Genomic DNA, 18,853 nt, shown 5'->3' on the forward strand with positions numbered 1-18,853 from the left:
CCCTGCTTCTCCCTGGGTCTCCTTCATCCTTGAAGGCATCTCTCCTTGGCAGGAGATGTGGCTGTAGGCAGAGTTGGTCTAGAACTTCCCAGCAGAGCTGCCAAGGGAAAGACAATACTTCCCTCCCAGAGCCAGGCACATGCAGGCTGTGGCCCATTTATTGGCCTGGGGCATCCGGGGCCGCTATGGACAAATACCACACACTAGCTTGTGTAAACAGCGAGAAGTTGTTATCTCACAGTTTTGGAGGCGAGGAGTCAGAATCAGGGTTTCAGCAGGGCCACGCTCTCTCCAGCATTCCGGTGCTGGCTGGCTGCAGCCCTTGCAGCTCCTTGGCTGGCCTCTGCCCTGCCCCATGGTGATCTCTGTCTCCTGATGAACTCTCCTTTCTACTGATGCTTGGCTTCTTCAGACCACATTTGAATTTCTTTTGCCTTATAATTAGAGCTCCAAACATAGAAAATTGAAGCACCCCCTAATTCTTTAAAATAACAAAGAATATTTATTTTTCAAAGATATAACATTACATCAATATAAATGCCATATAGCTTGTTACACTGTGCTGTATTTTTAGGAGATGACAATGGATGACAAGCTAGAATTTTAAGGTATACATATAACTTATTATAAAATTGGGAATTTTACAGATAACTATACATGTAAAAATACATGAAAATCCTAAAAATGTAGAAATATTAACACCAATAGACTTCATTCTGTGATCGTATGATGTTATTATTATAACTTTCCTTGCAATTTTCTGTGTGTTAAATCGGTCAAAGGGAAAAATATTAGACTTCAAGAATACATTGTAATAGGTTTAATCTTTCCCTTTCTGCTGGATACTGAGGTAGTTTCCAGTTCTCAATTTCAATCCTCCCACTAAGGGGAAAACTCATTTTTATGAAGGCACCTCATCAGGAAACACAGCATGGCCTCACTTCCCACACATCAACCTCAGGTCAAGTTTGACTTCCCTCCTGGCCAGGAGGGAAGGATGTGCAGATAGACCTTTCCTCCTCCCTGAGTTCATTTACAGTTTGTGGACTGCCCAGATTGCTGAAGGGAGGAGGTCCTATTTGTCACGAAAAGGCTTTTCTTTATCAAGGACTCGGCAAACATGTCTACCACCTGCTGCCCATGTGGCCCACCCTCACCAACCGGCCTCATCTAAACAGGCTCTTTGAATAGCCCATTTAAAAATGAGTCCACACCTTAACTAATGACAGCATCTTCAAAGGCCCTGCTTTCAAGTGGGCTCACACCCACAGGGATGTGGATTCAGACCTGGGCATGTCAGCTGTGGGGGCATGATTCCATCTGCAGCAGGGCCCGGGCTTGGCCCAGCCTAGTGCATAGTCATCCTGTATCAGAGGCAAGGCCTGGTGATGGTCAAGGCCACGAACAGTCCCTGACAGCATGAACTGGTTGAACGGTCTTATTACAGGTCTTTCAGCTTTTGAATGGGTGCCAATCTGGATGACTATGCACTGAAAAATAGGAAGTCCCCATGCCATCCTCACTCCAACAAGTACTGGGAGACAGGAGGAGGCATAAGGCTTTCTTGATCCCAAAGGGACCCCAGTGCTCTCCTCCAACCACAGCTGCTTCAGAGCAGGGCCTGGGCCTGGCAACTTCTTTCAGGTGGAGTTCCCCTTATAATCCTTGTTTCTTCTGACCATCCCATGGCCTCGCCAAAATTCACAGACCTGAAGCCATCTGAACTATGCCTGCAGGGAGTCATTGCATTCACAGCAATGCACTCCTATCGGCTTTAACGTCATTTAAATGTACAAGCACTTGTCCATTTTGAAAACTACTCATGTATAGTTGCTCCAGTGAATGCCTTGTAGTAAAAATGAATGGAAACACTTCTCTTAATTTCTATTTGAATGGCACATATCATTCAAATATTCAGCTGATACATGTTTCTCCTTACATCTAGAAATGCCTATACCTGGGGAGTGGTGTATTTGACAGAAAATGAGTGAGGAGACCCATTGCTAAGTTTCTTATGGCCATGTCAGGATTTATCACCCCAACGAAACACCAGGTACAAATCATCCATTGCTTCCAGTTCTGAGCAGAACTTGGATGGTTTGCTTCTGGAGATAGCAGAGGATCAAGCTCTAATTAGATGTGGCCAATTGTGTGCATGAGTTTTCAGCAGGAAATGATGCTCTTGTGGTCTGTTTGGATGCTGGGTCAGCAGGTCTCCCACTCACACATCTTGATGTGGATTTGTGCAGCCTTGGTCAGAGTTTGGGAGGAAGAGGCTGATTGAATGTCTAACAGTGATATCCTTTGACTCTGACAGCTAGAAGCTTTGGCTCTTCTCCTTGAGATGTGTTCATTTCCATATGGGAAGACCTTAAGCTCCCATTGGATATAAGGGTGTAGGATGGTGTGGGGAGGAGGGGAGCTGTGATCAGAGCTCAAGTCAATTCTTCAGAGGTCTGGGAAGAAGATATTGCTTCCCACCTGGCTCCCCTCGCCCCACCACCTCCTCTTTATCTGCCCTACTCTTCATTTCCACCCTGCACCCCCAGGGCCCCCAAGCCCGTAGGGCTCTTCTATGTAAATTAGGAAAATCACCCTCCTCCCTCCTAACAGTACACAAACATCTGTTGCAAATTTGCCTCGATGAATTTTTTTAAAAACCCTATGATAATCATGATATGAATGGTTGATAGGCATAATTTCTGTCCTCCCAAAGGCATGTTCTGGGGGCTTTCAGTGAGCTCCTCCAAGCAATCTTTCTTCCTCCAAAGCTATGTGGTTCATTCACTATCTTTGAAATCTGGCAGCGAGAGAGGGGATGAGATGCAAATGTAACCCAGAGAGGATGGATTTCCTCTTTGTTAAAGCAGACCATGTATACTTCTTGAAACTCATCACCTGCTCCCAATTTGAACCCTTTCCAATAAACCACAGGAGACAATGATAAGCTACCATGGGTTTTTGGGAGTTTGTAGACAAATACTTACTTTTCAAACTATTGCAGTAAGAGACTTAGGGAGCAAAGACATTTTCATATTGGAAATATTCTGACTTGAGCACAAATGTCAACACAGTGCATTTGGGTAGCAATTTATACATTCTAGGATGCTGTGATATTCATGACCCCATTTTACCCTCAAGAATTCTATGAGAGGTTAAGTCACCTTTGAACTGAACAAGCATGGAGTCTAGAGTTATTAGGGGGTGAGAAACTCAACTGAGATCACAGCGCTCTATAGAGATACACAATTCAAACCCAACACTGTGTTTTAACAGTATCATTTACCATACATACATAGCCCATTACATAGCCAAGCAATTTCTATAGTCTGCAGTAAATAACCTCCACACACAGAAATATCTTTAACAACACAGTTCACAGAGCAATGTCCACATGTATTTATACGCCTTGAATTCCTCCCTCTCCTTTCCCTCAAATGCTTATTAGAATGCACACACAAAGTTGAGATGGGCAAGGCACTTTGCAACATTAGGGCCTTTGGTATACATTTTTCCAGTTTGGTTTGTACTTCCTACTCTCCTACCCCCATAGGAACCAGGCAGAAGCCTTTGCTCTCAGAGGAAGGGGAAACCAATGAGAGTTGACTAACCTCATCACACTTGGAAGAGGCCCACTTGCTCCAGTGTGTCAATGAATGGGAAACTCCCATGCTCCCGTGGACAAGAGTGAATAAAAACTTCTCATAGAATGTAAGCTTTGGCAGCACTGTGAGTCTACCATGCCACAGGGTTGGAAGACCTTTTAGGACAGCGTTCTATTTGTCCCGTGGCCTTGGATAATGATGGATGGGGAAGTAGGCGCGATGGTAGTGAGAGACAGTTCACTGCCAGCTTCGACCTCAGACTTCCGCCACAAGCTGTCTTTCTGTCCTTAAATCACCAGGGATAGTGCATCTATTTAAAATAAGAGATGCTGTCTAAATGACTGCTTACAATAAGCATTTTGCTTTGCTTCTAGGTGTCCTAGCAATGTCACAGAAAACTAACGACTACTTATCTACCATCTGGCACGTTGGCCTACAAAGGCATTTCCTCTGGCTATATACTATGAGCTTGATATCACACATACAGGAAGAGCAGAAGACAAATTCAGATTTTAAGAAGATTAAGAAAAAACAGGGGAAGAAGAAAATGTGGAGGTTTGGCTCAGCAGAAAATCTCCTTGGGTACTCTCAGGTCTTCACCCCTCAGGGCTCAGCCCCAGAAAAGTCTTGTCCCAGGGCCGTGGCCCCTGCTCTTTTGTGGATGGCAGCCTTGTTCGTACCTCTTCTAAGGCACCTGGGATGCTGGTGGAAAGGGGCTCTCCACCGCACAGAAGGCACACGTGAAAATACAAAAATAAGGACTTTGTTCGGAGGTTCATAAATAACTAGGGCGGAAAGTATTAAATAGAGCCACGGAAGGAGACGCGGCCTTAGAGCTTGTTCTCCTCGAAGAGGATCTGGGCGTAGACTGTGCTGGTGGGGACGCCCTTGGCAGCTTGGTGCGGCTTCATCAGCTCCAGCTCAGCGTAGGTCAAGGTTTCCTCCGCAATCTTTGGCTATAAGACAAAACACAACACGACTCTGCTGACCAACGGGAAGTCCGTATCACTCGTTCATTCATCCAGCACACATCTTCACAGAATTTTAGCAATTCAAAGGACCAAATGGTCAATTCAAATGGACAAAAACCGCTAAAGAAGATGAGAAAACCTAAACAACATAATAAAATAGATTCCATTCCATGTCTTATATAGAACACTACAGCTTGCCAAGAAGTCCCTGTAACCTATCTTCAAGTTGTCATGGAATACTCACACACGCAAAAATGATTATATATTACAAAGAAACCTTCCACTCTGAACAGTGAAAGCCATGTAGCTAACGTTTTCTGGTCAAAGGAAAAAAATAAAGGTAGAGGCAGAAACAAACAAAAAATACTTAGAAATTTATAACAAAATAGAAAAATTTAAATTACTGTCACCTAGAGATTTTTAAAATGATCTAACCTGTATAAAATTAAAATTGCATAATATGTTGAAAATAAATGCTAAAGAACCTATTACTTACCAGAACTTAAAGGATGTGGTTAATGTAGTGCTCAGGGGAAAAAAAAATCATACACTTAAGTACTAATACTAAACAATATGAATTAAAATGGTTAAGCATCAAATTCAATAACATAGAAAAATAACAAAATAAATGACAGCAGAAAAAAATCAGTAAAACTGAAACCAGATTGTATGAATCAGAAAACAGAAAAACAACAGAACTAACAAAAATATGCGAGAGGCTGGCACTCTGACACCAGTAATACTAATAAAGACAAAAAGGAAAAATGATAAACAAATGAAATAACAAATGAGAAAGGAGATATAATAAATGAACTTTTTTTTAATTTTAAAGATTATTTTGCCCGATTTTTTTCAAAACATTTTGAAAAAAGGATAAAACAGACATTCTAGAAAAATGTAAATTATAAACATTAACTCCAGAAAACCTTAATGTACTAATTAAAATCAAAGAAAGACAGAGAGAAAGAAAGAGAGAAAAGATTACTCTTTCACGAGCACCAGACCCAGGCAATTTTATACAAGAATTTGTGAGAGAAATTCCATTAAGAAAGAGGTAATTCCAATGACACCAAATTTCTCCAGAGCATAAAAAGGCAAAAAAAAACTTCATGTTTTAGAGCAATCTTATATATTAATATAAACTTTAAATCAAAATTTTCAGAGAGAATGAAGAAGCATATGATAGTCATGTTTAAATTGAGTTTATTCCAGAAATGCAAAGATTGTCCAATATTAGAAAAAACTATTAATATAATTCACAATAGGAAAAGCTCAAGGAGAAAAAAATCAGATGCTGAAAAGACATTTAATAAAATAAAAACATTTTTGTTAAAAACATTTTAAAATAAAGTAGTCATAAATGTATATTTTCTTAACATGCTAAGAGTCTTCAAAAGAGTCAAGAGATCATCAGAGGGATCGCACTTACACACACTTCAGCAGGATCCCAGAGACAGACGAAGTAGATGCAACCCCAGGCACTGGTGCTCCTGAGGGCTATGGAGACACACAGGTTCTAGGGTCATGGCAGTCGGCTCTGGAGTCCAGTGCCTTGTCAGTGGGCCCTACCTCGGAATTTTTGTTCCTGAGTGTGATGGAGCTGGACTCAGATATGAAGTTTCTACACATGCCTCTTCTATCACTTTTACTGAACCTGTGGTCGGTGCTGGGGTTGGTGTATACCCAGGAGACTTCAATCTCTGGACTGGCCATGTGCCACCTGGGTCCTGAGCCTCAGCAGAGTTGGTTCATTGGACTTGCACAGGTCGGCTAACAGGGAGGTGAAGATGGTCAACCACCACACCAGGGAACTGAGAGTGCCTACCACTCCAAGTAGGAGAATCACATCCATCAGCCATGTGGGATCTAAGCCCCCTTTCGATATAGAGGTGGAGTGGACATCACCATTCCAGGGCCCACAGGATGGAGGAATAAAATATGGATTAGAGTGGACTTACGGGTATTCTACTATAGAACTATTGAGACCAGTAATGGAAGAAACTGTAGCATTTATCCGGAGAAAGTGGCCAAGGTAGTTGCTGAGGGCAGGGAGAGGGAAGTAGAGATGAGATATGGGACATTTTCAGGACTTGGAGTTGTTCTAAATGGTATTGCAGGGACAGATGCTGGACATTATATATCCAGCCATAACTCACTGAATAGAGGGGAGAGTATAAACTACAATATAAACTACTATCCATGTGGTGCAGCAGTGCTCCAAATGTAATGAATGTGCCACAATGATGAAAGAGGTTGTTGATGTGGGAGGAGTGGGGGGTGGGAAGTGGGGTGTGTGTGAACCTCTCATATTTTTTAATGTAACATTTTTTTGTGATTTATGTATCTTTTTTTAAAAAAGACAACTTGTTATTTTAAAAAAATAAATAAAAAGATACATTCTTGAAATAATATTTGGCAACCCAGCTCTAGGGAAATTAAAAATAAAAGGTGCAATAATTAAAAATACTGTGGATCTGGCAAATGAGAAAACATACACAGCTCAATGTGGCTGGCAAGAAAGTCCAGAAATTGACCCAAATATTATTTTTCAATAAATGATGTTGGGATACTTGGATAGCCATATGGGAAAAACATGAAATCACATTCTGTATCATTCTTTGCAACCCAGTCAAATTCCAGATGAATTAAAAAAATTTAAATGTGGAAAATAAATCTGTAGAAGTACTGGAAAAATATGTGCGGAAATTTTTAAAATAATCTCCAAATATGGAAGGTATTTTAAAGTATGATACAAAATCCAGGAGCAACAAAAGAAAAGATGTGTGCAATTTCATTCTGTATCTGGCAAAATATTCTATAAAAATGTCCAAGGACAATTGAAGAAATAGGGAAATATTTGAAACTTCATAACAAAGTTATGCTTGCTATTCAACAAACATAATGATCAAGACGCATTAGAAAATTAAGCAAAGAACAAAAGACAGGACCAGATTGTTTACAAGAAAAAGGAAATGCAAATGGCTCTTAAACCTAAGAAATCCTACTCAAGCTCTCTCATAAGAGAACTGTGGTTTGATATCACAATTAGACATAATTTTTCATCTTTGAAGTTGCCAAAGATTTTTTTAAAAGATTATTAAAATCACATGTGGGTGGGACAGGTACAAGCAAAAAAATCACATACAATGGAATGTGTATGCAGTTTTTAAAACGAATAATTAAGCTCTATGTGTATTTGAGTATTATTTGTGTAAATATGTGTGTATGTATATTCTTACAAATTCTATATGCACAGAAAACCCTTGAAAAGAAGAATCCAAGAACCCTCCTGGGGGAAGAAAATGCATCGCTGGGGGTTGGAATGGGAGACTTTTATATTTCCATTTTTTGGTACCTTTTGGGAATTTTGTAGTGGGCAGTTGTCCTTAAACACGGCGTAAATTAATTTTAATTCATAATTAGGAAGTAAAAGTTGGTTGTTAATTTATAGTCAAAGATGCATGACTTAGGGATTTTAGAATTAGTGGTTTTGCTTGTTCTTTGTTTTGAGCTTGTTTGATTTTTGCTTTTTCTTTCCTACACCTTGTGTGGTAGATTGAGTTTTATGTACCCCAGAAAAAGCAGGCTTTTCATCTTAATCCACATTCCTGTGGGTGTGAACTCAGTGTAAGCAGAACTTCTTGAAGGCGTTATTTTTAGTGAAGGTGTGGCCCAACCTGAAGGGAGGCCTGACAAAGAAGAGCCGGAAGTCACACAGGCTGGAAAGGAGAGGACATCGCCAGGTGTCAGGAGGCAGCAGTACAAGCCAAGGATGGCCAGCAGCTACCCGGGAGAAAGCATAGTCTGGCCAACACCTTGATTCAGACTTCTGGCCCCTGAAACCATGAGCCAATAAATCCCCGTGGTTTCAGCCAACCCACTGTGTGGTATTTTTGACAGCAGCTCAGCAAACCAAATTTCTTGGTTATCTCCCAGTCATTGAAGATGAATAAGCCGTTGACATTCAACTACAGTTTCTTCCAAAGTAATGCCAAGAGCAAAAAGCCTCTTTTCTTCTGAGATGGAGCACCATAAGAGGAGAGGGGGCTACAGACAAAGAGCTGTCAAGGACCTCAGAAAGCCAGGACCTGGTCAGGGGAGATTGCCCAGAGATCTTCACAAATTTTCTAGACATTCTGACATTTCAGAGTGGAGGGAATTTATAGGAACCAGAGCCTTTTGCTTGTCTTTTGACATGGAAATCTTTACAATGCTTCTCAGTCCTCCACATCTTACCAGCCAACAAAACCCGGTTTACATCTTGCCTTTCGGCTTAATTACATTTCACATTATAATGATTCCATTTAGAAATGCCATGTGTCTCCAAAATAAGCACACAAAACCCAACTCATGTAAATTTTAGAACCAAGATTTATGAAATCATATTATCCAGGTGTTTTATCACATTACCTTGAAATTGCATTGTTTTCTAGTGCAGATTATCTGTTTATTCTTAAGCTATTCCATTACGTTTGGATATGAAAAATAATACTAGATTTCTTGATACAGGTCACCAGGCTGGCTTGGCTGATGTGTTGTTTTCATACATTTTTATGATGTTCCTATAGTCAACATAATTTAATAAAGCCAAAACACACTAAATAAATAATTGCATCTAGAAAAGCAATAAAAACAAATAAAATTAGTACTTTCATAAGTGGAAAAGGTACTTCAATTACTGCTACAAGCAACAATCCACTGTAAAATGTGTAGAATCATTTCCCTTATGCATATTTCTGGAATATAATAATTTGATTGAAGATATGAAGCAGCACACAGGAGGCTCAAAATTGTGACGTGTACACAGTTTCCAATAGAAGATGCATAATGTCAGCCTTTGGAATCTCTAAAGAACCTATTGTTTTCCTGGCATGCACACTTGGCTATAGCCGTCAACCGTGTGTTTAATTACATTTCCTGAGCTTGTTTAACTGGAAATAAATTCCTAATGGCCAATGAAAAGGGGAAATTTATAGTCCTCGCCAGTTTTCACTAAGCTACCTCTCTTTGCACTGATGTTTTAGTGGAAAGTTTCGGTGCATCGGAGAGGTAGTTTAGAGAAATTAAGGCCAGTCGAGACTATGAAGAGCTGGTAGGAAAACCAGGAGCCAGGAGCAGAATGGAACAGGTGGGAGCAGGTGACTGCAATGGAGTCGAGTTCCAGAGCCCCACGGTGGGCCCCCCCAGTGTTTCGGACGATGAGATTCCACTGCAACCTTGATGATACAAGCGAAATCAGGGCTGAAGCTAAGAATCGCTGGCGATGCAAGAACTGGTGTAGAGCAAGTGGCTCTCTGAAGGCGGTTTAGGAAGCGACTCTGTCAGTTCGCAGGACATACAGAAGTATATGGGAGAATGAGAAGGCAGAGTGCACAGTTCATCTCAAACCGGCCATTCCCCAGCACCACGACACCGCTGGACATGCCACTGAGAACACCAAAGAAACGGTCCAAAAGAGCGTCTCCAGGAGCTTCACCTTCACCTCGAGATGCTGCTGGGCTCGCTGGAAGCAAGAAGGAACCAGATGGCAGAGCAGGGCTACCTGCTGGGAAGCCCGCGCAGGGCCCCTCAGAGGAGGTCCTAAGACTTTCTCTGTGTGCCACTTCCCCTCTCCCGTTCACCGAGCCTGCATGCAGATTCCTGATCAGCTTCTCTTTCTGTTCTTCAAACAAAGGCCTGCTATTTGTGCTCAACTGCTTAGTAGCTTCAACATCCACACGCCCTTGCTTTATGCACCTGCACATCACGCTTTTGTGCATTTCCTAGCAGGTAGGGCTGGTCCACTCTTTGGTTTGGATTCTATGAGCCAGAGGGAAGGGGGTTAAAATACAGACAGGTGTCGCTGGGTCAAAGGTGGGCTGCAATAGAAGAACATTCTTCCAACTCTGCGCTTCATACACAGGAGACAAGGTGAGGCGCCCTGAGCGCACCACAGGGCGTGTGTCTAGGGGGGCCCTGGAGCTCAGCTCAAATGCCAGCTCAAGTATGGATCAGTTCTGTGACACCGGGCAAGCCACAAGGCTGACGAGCAGCATCTTCATCAGCAAAACAGGAGCGATGCTATCTACCTTTCGGACGATTACGAGGATTTAAACGAGACGACGCAGGTAAAGGTTCTGGCTCCACGTGTGTGTGCGTCTGCTGAGTAAAATAAATGTTTTATTGTCATAACCTTCTCCTTAGAGAGTCGGCTAAAATGGAATCCTCTTGTAGAGTGTGAGTTCTTCATGACTTAACTAGAAGTGTGTGAATAAAAAGCCTGGTTATCTTTTAACAGATACAGGGAAGAGACTCTAGGAAATTAGTCCCAAGTGAGGACAGAAAGGAAGGGAAGAAAAGGGAGAGGAGATAAACTACCTGATTAGGTGCCTGAATAGAAAAGGTATATGCATTTTATAGCAACACTAAAGGAGAGACTTTTAAAAGCTTTCTTATTTTATTTGTTAAAAGGACATGTGGTGAACCTGACTTTTTCACTCTACAGTTGTATGAATTTTAGCGCATGTATGTGTGTGACCACCATCACTAGCAGGACACTAACAAGCTCCATCAACCCCCCCCCACATTAACCTTTGTGGGCACATCTCTTGCTAGCCCTAACTCCTGGCAATCACTGACCTGCTTTCTGTCACTATGTTTCGCCCCTTAAAGGATGTCATATAAATGGAATCACACGGTACGTGTGATTTGAGACTTTTTTGTTTTTAATCAGCATCATTTCCTTAAGAGTCATCCAAGTTGTTGGGTATATCAACAGGGGGTTCCTTTTTATTCCACGATACGGATGTACCATAGCTCACGTTTTCACTCACTTGCTGAAGGACACCTGATCGTTTCCGGTTAGGGGTGATTATGCAAGGAGTTGCCATAAACATTTGTGTCTAGGTTTTTGTCTGTGACGGTTTCATTCCTCCAGAATAGAGCCCCAGGCATGAGTTTGCTACGGTATATGGTAAGTGTATGCTTAACTTTATAAGAAAACTGCCAGATCACTTTCCAGAGTACCATTTTGCCCTCCCGTCAGCAACATATGAAGCTTCTAGTTAGTCCACATCCTTGTCAACACTTGATATTGTCAACTTTTTTTTAAGCCATTCTAGTAGGTTCTAGTGATACCAAGATTACCCTTTGACTGTCCTTATGGAACTTGCTAATTCTAAACTTGAACTCAAATGTTTACTCACTGCTGCTGAGGGGGACTGAATTCTCATAAAGCACAACTTTCCCTCAGAGGAATTAGGAAACGATTCACATACAGACCAATACTCTCATGAGTGATGGAACCTTCTGTACTCGAGCTGTAATAAACTACATATGCAAGTTCTAGATCTCGGAACGGCATGCCTATGCCTTATACACCAACCTTTCTGCTCTGCCAGCGGTGAGGCTGCGACAGCAGGTGACAGCGTTCACGCTAGACCTCTGACTTCCAGCTTGAGCCCTACTCTCCTACAGTTACAGAGGGATGATTATGGGAAGTAGGTCCCCAGGGAAGGATCACTTGGTATGGAAAATACTGGAAAAGTCCACCCCAAGGTATTCAGAAGTTGTGCCTCGATTTGGGAGACACAAGTCAAACTCCAACTAGGTAGTGTCTGGCATTTCATTTCATGGGTGTGTTCCCAGGTTGCAAACCAAAAGTCAAAGTTCTCACCATGAGGGGGAGATTTAACATTCTCTGATGCAGACTTCTGCAAAACAACACTTTTTTCAAAAGGACCACAGTTAGACGTGCAAGTCGAATTCAGTTGTAGGAATAAAAGAAAAGTGCAATTGCAGCCGCTGCAAGTTTTCCAGTGTCAGAAGTTCAAATGGGTAAATACCATTACACAGCAACAGATCAATAACTAGGACATGGTGATGTTTATGCTAACGTCACCTCAGAGCTAAAAAATGCAATTGCGCTTCGACAGAACTGCACTCTCAGGAATCTATTTACCCAAGAGAGAATTACGTATTATCGAGGGCAGACCTCCACTTCCCCCTTCAGGGTAAGTGCTCATTTTTTATTCAACCAGGAAGACCTGGTGAAACCGATTTCCCAGTCCCCACCCCAAAACATCCACCACATATAAAAACACAGCCATGAGTTTGTCGTGGCTGGGCGCTGAGTAAGCTCTCCTGGAGGGAGGGTCCCTGTGGTTCTCTACAGGTGCAAACGCGGGAGAGGAAAAGATGGCAGGGTCCCTCATTCTGATCAGAATCAGAGTGCCTTGGAGATGAACCCGGCTCAATTTAAAATCGGCATACTTATATTTAAACATGCTATGGAAAACGAACATAGAGTTCTCTGGTGTGCATGATAAATGAAAAAGGGGGAAACCCTTTCCAAGGCAGGGGTATTAAATGAAGGAATAAAAGGAAGAATCCAGATGTGGCTCTGGGAGGTGGCAGAGTGTGGGATTCCCGGATGCATCCTCCTGGGGCTGAAGCCCATTGGGCGAGCGCTGCCAGGCGTATTAAGTGCTCTGCAATGGGAAGCGGACTTGGCCCAATGGATAGAGCATCCGCCTACCACATGGGAGGTCCAAGGTTCAAACCCCGGGCCTCCTGACCCGTGTGGAGCTGGCCCATGTGCAGTGCTGATGCGCGCAAGGAGTGCCGTGCCACACAGGGGTGCCCCCCGCGTAGGGGAGCCCCACGTGCAAGGAGTGCGCCCCACAAGGAGAGCTGCCCAGCACTAAAGAAAGTGCAGCCTCCCCAGGAGTGGCGCTGCACACACGGAGAGCTGACACAGAAAGATGATGCAACAAAAAGAAACACAGATTCCTGGTGCTGCCGATAAGGATAGAAGCGATCACAGAAGAACATGCAGTGAATGGACATAGAGAGCAGACAACTGGGGGGGATGGGGACGGGAAGGGGAGAGAAATAAATAAAAAATAAATCTTAAAAAAAAAAAAAAGTGCTCCACAAACATGAACTAGGCTTCACCTTTTCCGCTGCTCCCCACCCCGTCCTGGGAGAGGGGTCCTTGGAGAGGGGTCCCATTGCCAGCACCACTTCACAGACGCAGAATCAAGCTATAAAAGGCGTGCAGTGCACCAAGTTGGGGCGGCCCTTGCCGGGTGGCGCGGCATTCGCAGCCTTGCGGTCGAGCTGGGCACCTCCCCCTGCTGTGCTGGATGCAGCCTCCAGCGCTCACCTGGTTGGTGTCCAGGCTATGGCTCTGATGTCACTTTCTTGTGCACAGGGGGGGCAGACAGGCATCCCTTCCTCCAGAGGCAGACAGGAGGGCCCAGGGGGGGAAACAGTGAGCTCCCAAAACAACAGGGAAGTGTCACTGGTAAAACCACGTGGGTGTTGGATGAGGCCACCCCTGCCCTCCGCGTGGTTGCGCAGGGACTGAGGGTGGGCAACCCAGTGTTCCCTGGTGAGAACAAGGACCTGCAACTCAGAGAGGAGCCTCGGGGGAGGACGAGGATTTCAAGGTCCTAACCAGGTGGGTGGATCCCTTGAGGTTGGAGGACGTCCCTCCAAAATCACGCACAGGAAGATTCTCCTGATGCTCCAGGTCCAGGGGATGTAAAGGGGTTGTTGCAGAGGGCAATCCCAGAACAAACTGGACCAGGCCCCCTGGGGGTGCACTAAGGGCAGGGCCGGCTCAGGCCCCGGGGAGAGGTGATAGCCCCGCTCCAGCTCCCGCTCGGCTGCTGGAGGCTAAGTCCCTGACCAACAGGGTCTCCAGCTTCACCGCCCTGCGTTTTGGAAGCTCTAATGTGATTAGAGATAATGCCCTGGATGGGATCTTGACACCTGAAACCCTCCAGGGCCGGGGCAATCACACCCGGAGCTAATGCGGGCGTTCATTTGCTCTTCCCCAGAGACGTCGAGTCTGGATTCTCAGCTGCCTTCCAAAAGTACCTTTCCCGGCAGAATCACTCGAGAGGCTGTTTCTGCTTAGAAAGAGAGAGGGTTCGGTAAGCTGCATCAACGCAGGGCCTGTCTGGAATTCTAAGCACTAGCTGCCATCCTGACACCCCCGGAGATTCTCCTGATGGGGCCACGAGGGGCTTAATAGCAATTAACAGCCCCAAGTTGTACATTTGAATGTGGTTAAAGGGGGACATTTCAGGTTGTATTAAATGTTACTAGAATAATTTTTTTTTTAAAGGGGAATACCATGAGACTGTTCAACACAGTGAACTCTAATGTAAACCATGGACTGCAGTTAATAGTACAATTACAATAATATTTTTATCAATTGTAGCAATGGTGCCACACTAATACAAAGTGTTAAAAATGGAGGGGGAGGGGATAAACGGAAACTCTATCTTCTTCATGATTTTTCTATAAATCTACATTTTCTCTAATAAAAAAAAAGACAACAAAAAGGAAGATCATGGGCTCTTGGGGGCAGAAGGATTGTCACTTAGTTCCTGAGTGACCTTGGGCAAGTTACTTAACCTCTCTGTGCCTCTGTTTTTTTCATCTGTCAAACTGGGATAAATAAAAGTATCACTTCTATCCCACAGGGTAACTTAATGTGTAATGGAAAAAAAGCAATTCATAAATGCATTAACATGTGGGGTATATAGTAAATGTTATGCAAGTGTGCTAGTAACATTACTGCTAGTATTATTATAACTATTTTAAAAATTATTGATGACAAACAAATGTTTCAACAATTGGCCCCTCTGAAATCTTTAGGGGCAGAGAGCAGAAGACACTCAGGGACCTTCGGGAAAATATCATGTGTCCAGATGCTGAGGATGCCACAGATAAGTTCAGTGATTTTTTCAAAAAATGTAATGGGTGAAGATAATCCTTCTAGAAACATAAGCCAATCCCCACTGCCCTCCACGAAAGTCTCCAGTGGTTTCTCCGTCACACTGAAAATAAAATCGGAAGACTTACCTGAACGCACAAGGCCCTGCACGGTCTCCCCGCCACCCCAGCCCCAGCCGACCTCCTCTCGCCCCCCGTGCCCCCCGTGCCCACCCAGGGCTCCAACACCCTGGTTGCCTTGCGCGTCTTGACCACACCTGGACAGCACTCCCTGTCCAGGGCCACTGCAGGGCCTTTGCCCTGGCTGTGTCCTTGGCCTGGAATGTTCTCCCCCACACAGCAGGGCTTGCTCTCTCACTGTATCAGACCTCTGCTCCAGTGCGGCCTCCCCGACCCAGCACAGCACCCCCCCCCCCGGCTCCCCGGCCCTACCCTTTCGCTCTCAGAACACTCGTCATCCCTCTGGCATTTAAAGTTCTGTGCACTTGGTTATTTTCTGCCTTCCCACTGGAATGTAATATAGCACTGGGATGAAATATAGTAATATAGATGCTTTGAAGCATCTACATCAGACCCCAGAGAAACATGCTCTTAAAGCTACTCCATTCCTGTGGGTGTGGACCTATTGTAAGTACAGCCTTTTAAATTACTTTATTTCAGGTAAGGCATGGCCCAGGGTGGATCTTAACCCTCTTACTGGACTCCTTTATAAGAAGATGAATGTAGAAAGAGACAGAGAAAGCCACAGAAGCAACAAGCTGGAATCAATGAAACCCAAAGAGAAGGGAGAAACCAGCAGATACCGCCACATGCCTAGCCATGCATCGGAGGAGCCTGGGATCACTGGCAGCCGGTCTCTGGGGAGAAAGCATTGCCTGATGATATCTTGGTTTAAACATTTTTTTCCTCAGCCTCAAAACTGTAAGCTTACTTATCCAAGTAGTTGACCAGGTTAAAAAAAAAAACACACAAAAAAACAAAAACAAACAAACAAAAAAAACTAAGCTTTTCCGTTAATAAATTCCCACTGTTAAAAGCCAACCCAGAGAAGCAGATTTGGCTCAATGGACAGAGCGTCCGCCTACCACATGGGACATCCACGGTTCAAACCCAGGGCCTCCTGACCTGTGTGGTGAGCTGGCCCACGTGCAGTGCTGATGCGCGCCAGGAGTGCTGTGCCACGCAGGGGTGTCCCCCACGTAGGGAGCCCCATGTGCAAGGAGTGCACCCTGAAAGGAGAGCCGCCCAGTGTGAAAAAAGTGCAGACTGCCCAGGAGTGATGCCGCACACACAGAGAGGTGATGCAGCAAGATGATGCAATAAAAAGAGACACAGATTGCCGGTGCCGCTGACAAGAATCCAAGTGGACACAGAAGAATACACAGCGAATGGACACAGAGGGCAGACACTGGGGTGGGGAAGGGGAGAGAGAAAAAAAGGCCAACCCATTTTACACTATCTGCATTTTGGAAGTCTAGCAAACTAGAACAAGTATCTAGCGTATACTGAGTACAATGACACCATACAGGTGCTCTTCTCAGCCTCCCTTTACACCTGTGGAAACAAAGGCAAAGAAACGGCAAGCCCGAGGTCAGAGTGAGTAAGCGTCAGGACAGTGTTAGAGTGTGGCTGCATCTACTCCACTAAGCTCCAGGGAAGCTGTGAGTGTCAACCTTACTCAGTGCTGTATCCCTTGACGTGCTGGCACCTGTACAGCAATTGGCTCTCAAGCAGGAAAAAGCTCTGATTTGTGTTGTTCCCTGATTTTCGAGCTACCAAGAGACTGGCTTTCTCAAGGGGACAGAAGTGGATTGGAGCAATTGACTGGCTTTAACCCCAGCTCCTGGAAAGATGTCCGACTCAGATAATCCCTGGCACATGGCAGATACTCAGTTTTAAATGAACGAATGAGGAGATGCGTAAAACAAAATGAAAGAGCACCAGGGAGTCCAATGCTACCATAACCCCACCCCAGCCGCCACAGGCCTCAGGTTTGCAGAAGAGGACGATCTGCCATGGAAATCTTCCCTCTTAAGTTTCTCTAGGGAAGAAACACCCAAGGTTTCCATGAGAACTCTGCTGAGAAGTAGGGCCCTTGGGTCCTATTGCCTGGAATCATAAAAGCTACATGTGGCTTTCAATTGCAGAGTTTAAAAGACAGAGACAATATTACATGATCTCACTGATAGGATAAGCACACTCATAGAGTCAGAATCTAGAATACAGGTTTCCAGAGGATGGAGTAGGGATAGGGAATGCTCAGGCTTAAAATGTAAAGGATTCCTATTTAGAATGATGGGAATGTTTTGGTAATGGATGGTGGTGATGATACCACAACATTGCGAACATAATTAATGGCACTGAAATATATACACTTAAATGTAATTAAAAGGGGAAATGTTAAATTTTATATATGGTGACAGAGTAAGAATAAAAAAGAATTGAGGTAACAAGCATGCTACCATCACTGGGCAGGCCCAGCACGTTGAGATGAGGCCTCGTCTCCTGCTGGGTGAGTGCTTGGCACGGGTAGATTGTCGCCCCCCTGCTACTCTTGCCTGTAACGGCTGCCTCCTCTATCTCCCCCCAGCATCCGGTCTCCATAGGGGCCGCCCTGGGGTGGTCGGCCTGCCTCTCCCACGCCTCACCAGAACCCAACCCACAACTTCCCCTTATCTTCTGCCCCAGCCCCCATATACCCCCCGCCAGAATGATAACCTCACCTCTGCCCCTTTACCTAGCAACAGCCTCCAACAACCAATCGGAGGTCGCCTTCAGCTTAAGCCAATCCGCACCCCCCACGTCGCCCCCTTAACCTCGTACCTCACCCCCAACCGTCCCCCAGCCAATTAGCGGCCTCCCCTCACATACATTGCCTTATTTGGCTTAGCCTTGCTACCGCCAGCGCCCTAGCCTATATAAACGCTTGTCTTCCTCAATAAAGCAGACGCGTTGCCACCACTCTCCGACTCCGCAGCATTCTTTGCGCCGCTGTGCGTCCGCTCTTGACACCGCCCGCTGTCCGCCGTGCGCCCTCAAAGAATCCATGGAACTACACTATACAGTGAATCCCTATTAAACCATGGATTATAAGTAATAGCACAATTATAAAAATGTGCTTTCATCAATGTAATTCCATAAACCCACAACTTCTCTAATAAAGAAAACAAGCAAATAAACAGAAAGAGGAGGTTTGGAACTTTAAGTACCCCAGAAAAACATGTTCCTAAATTTCATCCACTCCTGTGGGTGTGAGCCCACTGTAAGGAAGACCTTTTGATGAGGAGGTTCCTGCAGTTGAGGTGTGCCCCACCTCAGTCAGGATGGGACTTAATCCTTTTTACTGGAGTCCTTTACAAGAGAATGAAACTCTGACATAGAAAGCCCCAGGAGCAGCCAGAAGCTGAAACTCAATGGAGCCTGAAAGAGAATAAAGAGGCCAGGAGGGGCTGCCCTGTGCCTGGCCGTGTGGCCGAGGAGCGCAGGGTCAAGATTGCTGGGCGCTGGCCCCAGAACACCAGTCTTCGAGAAGAAAGCATCACCTTGATG

The 18,853-nt window shown here is 44.6% G+C and overlaps 1 protein-coding gene across 3 annotated transcripts in view; it reads right to left on the reverse strand.

The window, feature by feature from the left end:
* Positions 1-479: 479 nt before the first annotated feature.
* The window catches only part of VSTM4 (V-set and transmembrane domain containing 4), a 96,510-nt gene continuing 78,136 nt past the window's right edge, over positions 480-18,853 (reverse strand). For all 3 annotated transcript variants that reach the window (XM_058299133.1, XM_058299135.1, XM_058299136.1), the window contains one exon: positions 480-4,561. In XM_058299133.1, coding sequence (XP_058155116.1) covers positions 4,436-4,561 — 126 coding nt within the window. In that variant the 3' untranslated portion in view covers positions 480-4,435. The remainder of the gene's footprint in view (positions 4,562-18,853) is intronic.

This window comes from Dasypus novemcinctus, chromosome 6, assembly GCF_030445035.2.
Source record: "Dasypus novemcinctus isolate mDasNov1 chromosome 6, mDasNov1.1.hap2, whole genome shotgun sequence".
Lineage (NCBI taxonomy): Eukaryota > Metazoa > Chordata > Mammalia > Cingulata > Dasypodidae > Dasypus > Dasypus novemcinctus.